The sequence below is a fragment of the Meriones unguiculatus genome, chromosome 11 (genome assembly GCF_030254825.1).
Source record: "Meriones unguiculatus strain TT.TT164.6M chromosome 11, Bangor_MerUng_6.1, whole genome shotgun sequence".
NCBI classification, from domain to species: Eukaryota; Metazoa; Chordata; class Mammalia; order Rodentia; family Muridae; genus Meriones; species Meriones unguiculatus.
Window position 1 is genome coordinate 111,528,718 of NC_083359.1, and position 9,148 is coordinate 111,537,865.

Here is a 9,148-nt window from a genome sequence, read left to right on the forward strand (position 1 = left end):
AGGCACGCACTACATGGAGAAGGAACCTGAGGCCCAGAGGGAAGCACATAGCTTATCTTCAATGGAGCGTCTGCTGTAGCTGTTCTATTTCAGGCCCACCCTGCTGGCAAGCTGACAACAGAGCTACTTAAAATACCTACCTGAAGCTGGGGCTGAGCTTCCTTTGAGGCCAAAGCCAGTTCCCTCTTCAGCTGTGTTACCAGACACGAAGCACATAGCGTTTGAGCCCAGGAATCCATCCGATCCCCCGTCAGTCCCTGTGCACGTGGAGGGGTGGTGGAGAAGGCTTGAGGCCCCATGCCTCTGTGGGGTGGCTCAGAGCGGTGAGCCCACACAGACACCGGACACCTTTAGCATACTTTATTTTCTAATCCCGCCTATATTTCTACATACAAAAGTCAGCTAATGTTCAATATATAAAAGTTAAAACATATCAAAAATAACTAAAAGGGAAAGTCACCTGAAGTCCTGTTATAGAGATATTAGATTGAGCTGTTTGTAGCTTATAGGTCAAAGTGGGTGAATATCAGCAATTTCATGTGTTTTTTCCTATTGTATTGGTATATTTCCTTCCCAACATAGTCTTTTCCTTAAAAATATGTTTGAGAACATGCCTGATATACAAGTTTAAGCTCACCTTTAGCCCACAAAGCATTATAATGTAGACTCTTCGCCATGCAATTAAACAGTTTCTCTAAACTCTTAACAGTTGCATAATATTCTGTCGTTTGGGAGCACCAAGGCCACTTCTGCCACCTCTGGCTCCTTGTCCAGTGTCCCAGGCTAAGAAAGAAGCCTTGTGTGGAGCGCTGCCCTGGCCAGGCAAGGGCTGGGCTCAGCTCCCAGCAGAGCCCGGGGCGGGCAGGTCTGTGGCAGCGTCAGCCAGAGGCAGCTGGCCCTCGCCTCTCATCCGGACATGTGCTGAGTGCAGATGGAATGGAGTGGAAAATATGCCCGGTTGGCAGAGTGTGGGCAGGGCAGCTCCTCTGCCAAGCACCAAGTAGGGTCTAGAGGGGCATCCTGCCCTCGCCTTCTCTTGCCCGGGAAAGATGATGCTAATCGCCCAGGCCTCTCAGCGGGCACCTCTCCTGTCTCCACGGCAGCAGAGCGAGCTGGAGAAGCTGGGTCCTTCCCAAGGAACTCTCTGTGCCGTGGGCTCCCAAGGTCAGCTCCAGGCTTGCCTCAGGTCCTGCTTGCTGCTCTGTGGATGAGAGAGAAACGGTCAGCGTTGGCATGCTTCTGGCGAGGTCTGTCCCTCAGTAACTTTTCTTGGGGGAAAATAGTAGAGAAATAGTGTTTATCTCAGAGGTCTTCTGTGGAACTTGAATTTTTTTTTTTTTTTGATACAAAGTTTCATTTAGCCCAGGCTGGTATTGAACTCACTATGTACCTGAGGATGGCATTGAACTTCTGATCCTCCCACCTCCACCTCCTCAGGCCTGAGATTACAAGCATGTACCAGCATGCTCAGTTCTATGCCATACTAAGGATCAGACACAGAGCTGTGTGTGGCCTAGGCAAGCCCCTTAAACAGGTTCTTATATTGAATTTACGGAATACAGTTCTTGATATCAGAACTCCATCACTTAATTTTGTTTTCTCAAAAGACAGGTTTTATTATGTTGCCCATCCTGAAACCAAATTTGAGTTTAAGCCTTAGCTCTTGCCTTAGCCTCCTGAGAAGCTGTTAGCATAGGCACTCAGCTTAACATTAATATTTGACTTCTTCCTTTTCCCACACTCCTTTCAAACACGCTGAGTTCAGGAAGGAAATAGCTGTTGATCACATGGACGAAAATAGCTGGACATGTTGAGCATTGCCAATCATTGCTCGTTCATTCATTCATTCAGCAGGTACTTAGCTAGAGCCAGTGGTGTGCCAGGCGCGTTCTCCATGCTGGGAGGCAGTGGGGAAGGAAGGCAAGCCCTGTCTGCATGGAGAACGCACCAGAGAAAGGGAAGACAGGAAGTCAACAGAAGTCTACAGGAAGTACATAGTGTGGCGAGCAGCAAGGTGTGCTCAGAGAAATCCACGGGGAGGGTGGGTGTGGCCAGGATGGAAACCGCTGGGAGGAATGGGCACAGTCTAGGGGCACAGCTACCCGTGACCGTGCTGTCCCTTCACTGACTGGAACTACACAGTGCAGAGGAAGGCAGAGGCCTGCGGACAGGACTCTCAGCTCTCCCTCTTCCCTGGGCCAGTGCTGTGAGCGCACAGGGGCAAAGTGGTGTTGGTCAAGGAGAGTGCACAGCTCGTGGCAGATCCAGCACGGTCACAGAGCATACCTGAGCCGAGGTCCCCATGCACATGACACGGGCTCAGGCAGCACGGCGCCCTCCCTGCACACAGCTGAGGCTGAGCAGCTGCAGGGCTGCGGACGAGAAAGGATTGGTGGAAAGAAGAGGCCTGGCTGGGTGGAGAATCAGCAAGGCGCAGCCGACTTGTCCAAGCTTTGCTTCTGCTTGTGAGTGAACATTTAGCCGTTAGGGCTGTGCTCTTGGATTTGGACAACCCAAAGGAAGCAGATGTTTGTATGTGGAGCCCAAGGAAGCTGGGGGCAGGGCTGCTCCATGTCTGTGGGAGTGGTAAGCGTTTCACGTGTGCTCAGAGCTACAGACTCAGAGACCAACCACCGCTCTGGTCATCTTCAGTTTTGCGTCATCTCTGCCTTGACGTGGAGCCCATCCGTGCAGCTCTGGCGTTCAGCTTCACATCCCACTCAGAAGGTTCGGGTGCCGTTGGCCAGGTCCACCTGGGAGAGGCAGTTGTGATGACAGTGCTGTCAACTGGATGGGCTCTAGAGGGAGTCCGTCATTTTGGCCATGCCTGTGCGGGATTACCATGATTGTGTTAACTGTGGGTGTGGCTGGATCCTGGGCATGCTCTGAGCTGCATTCATTCTGTTCCGTTCCTCGATTGTGGCTGTGATGTGAGCAGCTGCCTCAGGCTCCCGCAGCCGTGACTCCCCTGGAAAGGTGGGCTGTTTCCGTCTATTGGCTGCAGGGCTCGCTGAGGCTGGGGAGAGGGTGTGCGTGGGAGGGCCGCCTTTGTTTCACTCTTAGTCTTAGTGGGTGGGTGCCTGGAGGGATTTGGGCATTGGGAATCAGTCTTTGTGATAGGGTGAACCCTCCTGAGGTAGCAGAGGCAGCAGCGATGGTCAGAGGAAATCTTGCAAGGACAGAGTACACCTTGAATAAACCCTTTCTCTGTGAAGTGGATTTGGTCAGAGATTTTTATTAGAGCAATAGAAAAAGGAACAAAGACATCTAGCTTCTCTCCCGTGGACAGGGCATCCTGTAGCTGGGAAACAGCTAACAAATACAGGCTTCCTTAGTGAGCAGCCTAACCTCTAGAGACCAGCGCTGTGCCTGGCACACGAGACACGCTCAGCAAATGGTGTGGAGTGACTTCCATGTGTGGAGGAAAAAGAGCGGGCCTGGGAACTGAGTAACAGATGTAGCACTAGAGCCTCCAATTTCCGCTTTCTCTTTGTTCTCTGATATGGCAGGTGCCAAGTCAGTGTGGCTTTCTCCTCCTTTCTTCTTCCTGCCTGCACCATACAGTCTCTCTCTAAGGCACAAGCCAAGATTATTCCTACCACTGGGTACCCCTCCCCAGCCCCAGCATTGATTTACTCTGCTTTGAGGCCACAGAATTAAGCTAAGAGATGACCGGGGATAAGAACTTACTCTTTCTCGGTGTGTGGTGACACTGGCAGGACCCCTGAGGGTAGGATTCCAGATGAAGGCGTGTGCTGGGAGCCCAGGGCATGGGAGAGAGCTCCGGAGGACACCCTCTGAGCTCTGCCATCTCCCTCTCCCACAGTGGCAGATGAAATGCTGCAAGTGTGACTCCAGGCTGCCTCACAATTACAACAGCCACCAAGTGGAGAACGTCGCCTCGTCCTCAGGCCCCATGCGCTGGTGGCAGTCACAGAACGGTGAGGGTCTGCCATGGCAGAAGCCCATGGTCGTGCAGGTACCACAGGCTGGGCAGGTGGACGTGTTTGGGATGATTTGGGGGTCTGTGGGAGGCAGGCAGGCAGAGCCTCCCAGCTTTGCTTTGGGGGTCTGTTGGATGCTTTAGGCAAAAGTGTTTACTTACAATGAAGAGAAGGCGTGCAAGGGAGGGACCACGTCTGTTTCCCTTTGCCCTTGTCTCTGTGGGTGGGTGCACGGGAGAACAAATCTGTGACAGACAGGCTGGGAGCCTCTGAGGTTTCAGAGGTGTTATCGGTGATGAGACAGCACCATCTGACAGGACAGGCTTGACTCTGTAACATGAACAGTGACACGCTGGCCCTCTCCTTTCCCAGAGGTGGCTCAGAGTCATGGTTAGAGATGTGCCCTGAGCTCTGGGGGGCGGGGGTTTGGGGAGGTCATTGTGTGTCCTTGTCCTTCCAGATGTGAGCCCTGTGTCTCTGCAGCTGGACCTGGACAAGAGAATGCAGCTTCAGGACATCATGATGGACTTCAAGGTTTGCTTAAAGGACTTTAAGGGGGAGGAAAGGAACCTTGCTGGGAGGAGAATACGCATCTTATCTAAGCTTGGTGGTGGTGTCAGAGTAGGCACACTCACTGTGACTTACATTATGGTGACAGCAGATGGCCGACCACCACAGAAGAGGCCCCTTCCTAGTCCCCTGTCCTGGCCACGTGCGGTCCTCTGCGCAGCCCGCATCCTCAGCCTGTCTAACCAGCTCTACCCCGGCGCGTGCCAGTTCCGCTGGGCTTGGTTGCTGTATATGATTTAGATAGGAAACGTCCCTGCATTGGCTCGTGTTTTGATGGCTCAGTCTGCAGAGGGTGGACCTAGTCATCAAGAGGTATCGGGATCATGAGGCCTCTGAAGTAACCGGTTTATCAGTCCATGGATGGACTGGTGATGGCATCAAGGTGACGGAAACTTTCCTGTGGGCCTGCTTGGAAGAAGCAGGCACTGGGGTCATGCCCTGTGGGGCCCCATCTGCCCTGGGCATTCCCTTCCTCTGCTTCTTTCCCTCTCCCTACTCCTTGTCTTTCTGTCAGTCATTAGTGATCTGCTGTTTTCCATTCCCCTGGGTGTAGCCTATAATCCCAGCATTGAGGGCAGGGGGCAGGGGCAGATGGATGCCTGGGGCTAATCGGCCAGCAATCCTAGCTGAATCAGTGAGCTCCAGGTTCAACAATAATGCCTGTCTCAGAAAACAAGTTGGAGAAATACTGAGGAAGATACCAACCTGTAGCAGCCATTTGCTTACACATGACCACCCCCCCAACATGTGAATATCCAAGCATGTATGCATAAATATACAAAATAAGTAGAATATGCCAGGAATACAGGTCTACATGGTAAACCACTGTTAGTCAGGCTTCATTGCTGTGCCAAAAAAACCTCGAGAAACCAGCTTGTGGAGAAACCAGTTTGTGGAGAAACCAACTGGTGGAGAAAGGATTTATTTTGGCTCAGGGTGTCAGAGGTTTCATTGACTGAGCTGATGCCGACCATCACGGCAGAGAGCATGAGGTGGCATGGACCAGGCCGCTAAGGATGGAGAGACAGACTGGGCTAGGGGCCTGAACTCAGCTCCTCAAGCTCACCTGGCAAGCACAGCTCTGTCACCCTCCCAGCCCCTGGTGGGCTGTATTTTAACACCTTCGATGATGAGGTCAAGTTTACCCAGCAGCCAGGAGCTTCACTACCGGAAGGAAATGCAGTGGTGTATCTCCCCCGGAGAACAGTCCTCGTCAGTGCAATGGCCTCCTGAATCCCTCTTCCCGTCTTAGAGTCCCCTCCCGAGGTGCTCCTTTTAGAGGCAAAGGTTTCATTCATTTGTGATAAATAGGTCATGTGCTTTTTTTCAGAGAGGATTTACTTTTATTTTTTCTACAGAAATAGCCAAGCATGAAAAGACAAAGTTTTTAGTAGGATTAGACACTCAGGAAAACCCGTAAGACTCTCCCAGTTGAGAGGAGTGTGAGGCGAAACCTGACAGGACCCAGTCTCTTTTCTGGCCGAGGAAGTTGGCTCTGAGAGCCCTGCCCTACAAAAGGTCAGAGCATTTTGAGACGTGCCAGCAGAGTTTGAACAGATGCCCAGTCTCTCAAGGTGACAGTCCCGAAAGGTGGCGTTAGCTTGGCTACCGTTGGATGCATCCGCTGCTCGGCTGTCTCCCTGTGTCAGCCACACATGTTCCAAACACGGACAGTCTGTAGAGCCAGCGTCAGGTTCAGGGGTAGACGATGAGTAAAGTGAAGCCACAGTGAAGCTGATTTTACTAAGAGGAGAAGGCAGAGTGGGTGCGTGTGGGGAGGGACGCAATGACATTGTGGTGACAGCTGGGGAGGGCATCTGGCTGGCCCTAGGGTCTGGTTGCCGGAGAATCCACCTTACAGCCAGGTGAAGGGCAATGTGCATTCCAGGCAGAGGCTCTCTCAAAGCTTCAAAGCTAAGAGTGAGGAACGGGACGCCCAAACAGGCGAGAGGGTGAGAGGCCCCACGGGGTCTGGGGGGTCAATGTCTGTGGTTGTGAGGAGGCTGTAAGTCACCACTCACATGTACGCCACACTCACTGTGCAGGGACGCTGGGCTGGGAACAAGCAGGCAGAGGGGAGGGGGATCCAGGCCCTGCTCTCCGCCCGGGACGGCTCTGCCGCCCCCTTCCCTAGGGACATAGGGCAGTTTCTGGGGACACTTGGGTTGCCACATCCGTGGGCACCCAATGAGGGGTGGCGGTGAGTGTGCGGCAGTTCACACGACGGCTTGGTCCTTCCTCAAGTGGGGACTGTGCTGCAGCTGAGAAGCCCCGCCTAGAAAGCAGGACGCTGGCTAGTAAACCCAACTGTGTGCTGTCTCCAAGGAGCCCGATGCTGGATGGGGAACATGTCGGGGGGCCGGGTGGAAGGATGCAAGTCAGATAGGTGTAAAAACCTCCATCCAACAGAAGATGGGAAGGAGTCCTCGGGGGAGGAGGGCTACAAGCTGAAGGAGAAGGCGGGAAGGCTGAGGAGGGTGTGGGCTCACTGAGGTGGGGGCCGCTGAGGGCCAAGCAAGGGGCACAGGGCCTTTGTGCACAAGGTCAGGTTAGAGCTACTTAAGAAGGACGGGTGTGTTGGTAATCGTCTGTCATTGGGACAAGATGAGGAGTTTAACGGGAGAAGGGGGTGATTCGGCTTCCAGGTGCTCACGTGGTATGGTTGCTTTGGGGCCCAGGTGGGGCTGACCATGGTGCCTGGCAGTGTGGTGGAGCCGAGGGTGTCATTGCTTGGTGGCTGGCGTGGTGGCGGGGCCGTGACAGCTCATCACTTCTCCCTGTCCCTTTCTGCAGCCCTTGCTGTTGCTGGTCCGCCTCTCCCTCTTCTCCACAGGAGCCTGCCTCTGCCGTTGTGTCCCTGTGGGATCCCACTGGCACCTTTTCCCCCGGCCACTCAGCCCTACTCCGCCCCTGCCCCATGTCTCTCCAGGGTCTCATGCCGGCCGGCATGTTGATTGAACGCTCTTCTGACTTTGGCAATACCTGGAGGGTGTACCAGTATCTGGCCACAGACTGTGCCAGCACCTTTCCCCAGGTCCACCAGGGCCAGCCCAAGACCTGGCAGGACGTTCGGTGCCGGCCGCTGCCGCAGAGGCCCAACGGGCACCTAACGGGGGGAAAGGTAGGTACGGGAAGCTGAGCCAGCAGGCGGAGGGAGGAAGCCTGTGTCCCCCAGGCAAGAAGTGAGGACATGCCAGGTCAGGCCATCCTGCTGGGACCTTCCAGAATCATCTGAGGCGTCCACTGCATCGTTAGCCAAGACTTTCCCTGGCATCCTGCTACAGGGCTCATGGGCGCATCCCCCTGTGGCCTTTTTGTGAGGACTTTGGGATGGCAAAGAGCACAGATAATTTCATTTTTATAGGATACACCATAAAGTGATTTTTTTTGTTGTTGTTTGTTTTTTGTTTAATCTATCAGTCTGCCAGATTGGAGGAAAATTCAAGAATAACCCAGAGCTCCAAAGGCATCGTCAGTGAAAATTACAGTGTGGCTGTAGAAACACCCGGATTTTCTCTGGGAATCTTCCCCATGTGGTCACACCTTCCCAAAGCATTTCCCACCCCACAAGGAGGAGGCTATGACTTCCTCCGCGGTGGAGAAGCAGCTCTGGGACAGGAAGGCTGAATGCTGCCCCCATGTGGCCGCAGGCCTCCTTGCGCCCTCCTAACTCGGCGGTTCTCAACCTTCCTTAGGCTGTGACCCAGTTCTTCACGTCCTGGTGCACCCCAACCATAAAATGATTTTTGTTGCTACTTTTGTTGCTACTTCATAACTGTAATTTTTCATCTGTTATGAATGGTAATCTGTGATTCCAGATGCTTTTAGGTGACCTCTGTGAAAAGGTCATTCCATCCCAAAGGGGTAGCAATCCAGAGGTTGAGAACCACTGACCTAGCAGCTGCTTGGTAAAATCTTTATGTAGCCCATGTCTCCACTTGTCCCTAACGCCCAAGGTTTCTTCCTCATTTGTAGGGGTGGAAATGAGAAACCTGGTGGGCTACGCCAGGAGGTCACGTGTGGTGAGCAGCTTGTAGAATAAATAAAAGCCTACTCAAAACTGAGGTGACCAGGGTGCCAGCACTGAGAGTTTGCTTAGTCTACCCTGTCCAGTCGCTAGAAAGTCCCGTCTCCCATGTGTGACACTGTTGTCTCCACTTAATGAGAGAAGCCAATTGTAGGGCTGGTGAGGTGGCCCCCAGTGGAGAGTGCTGCCATGCAAGCCTGAGGATGTGAGTGTGGTCACCAGAGCCCATGCCAAGGTGGAAGGAGAAATCCAACCCACAGAGCTGTCCTCTGACCTCCCACACACGCCATGGCACGCTGTGTGGCCCTCCACACTGTACTCACACAGCAACAACAAAGAAAAATCTAAGTTAAAATAAGAGAGAGAGAGAGAGAGAGAGAGAGAGAGAGAGAGAGAGAGAGGGAGAGAGGGAGAGAGAGGAGACGGGGAGACGGGCATAGAGGATGCTCTTTTAGGGTCCAGTGGTCGTCTGTCCCCGGCACAGGTGGCAGGCCTCACGGCCTCATCTCAGGTTCCTAGAGAGAATGAGGACAGAAGGGAAGGGCCTTCTGAGCCTGGATCATACTTCCGTCCTCTGCAGCTCCGGCCTCTCTTCTCCCTGAACAGG

At 53.4% G+C, this 9,148-nt stretch overlaps 1 protein-coding gene across 5 annotated transcripts in view; it reads left to right on the forward strand.

The window, feature by feature from the left end:
* The window catches only part of Lamb3 (laminin subunit beta 3), a 152,863-nt gene that overhangs the window by 125,886 nt on the left and 17,829 nt on the right, over positions 1–9,148 (forward strand). For all 5 annotated transcript variants that reach the window (XM_060364956.1, XM_060364954.1, XM_060364955.1 and 2 more), the window contains exons 4-7: positions 3,827–3,941; positions 4,405–4,478; positions 7,444–7,635; position 9,148. The exon at position 9,148 is cut by the window's right edge and continues 63 nt beyond it. In XM_060364956.1, the coding sequence (XP_060220939.1) occupies positions 3,827–3,941; positions 4,405–4,478; positions 7,444–7,635; position 9,148 (382 nt within the window). The remainder of the gene's footprint in view (positions 1–3,826; positions 3,942–4,404; positions 4,479–7,443; positions 7,636–9,147) is intronic.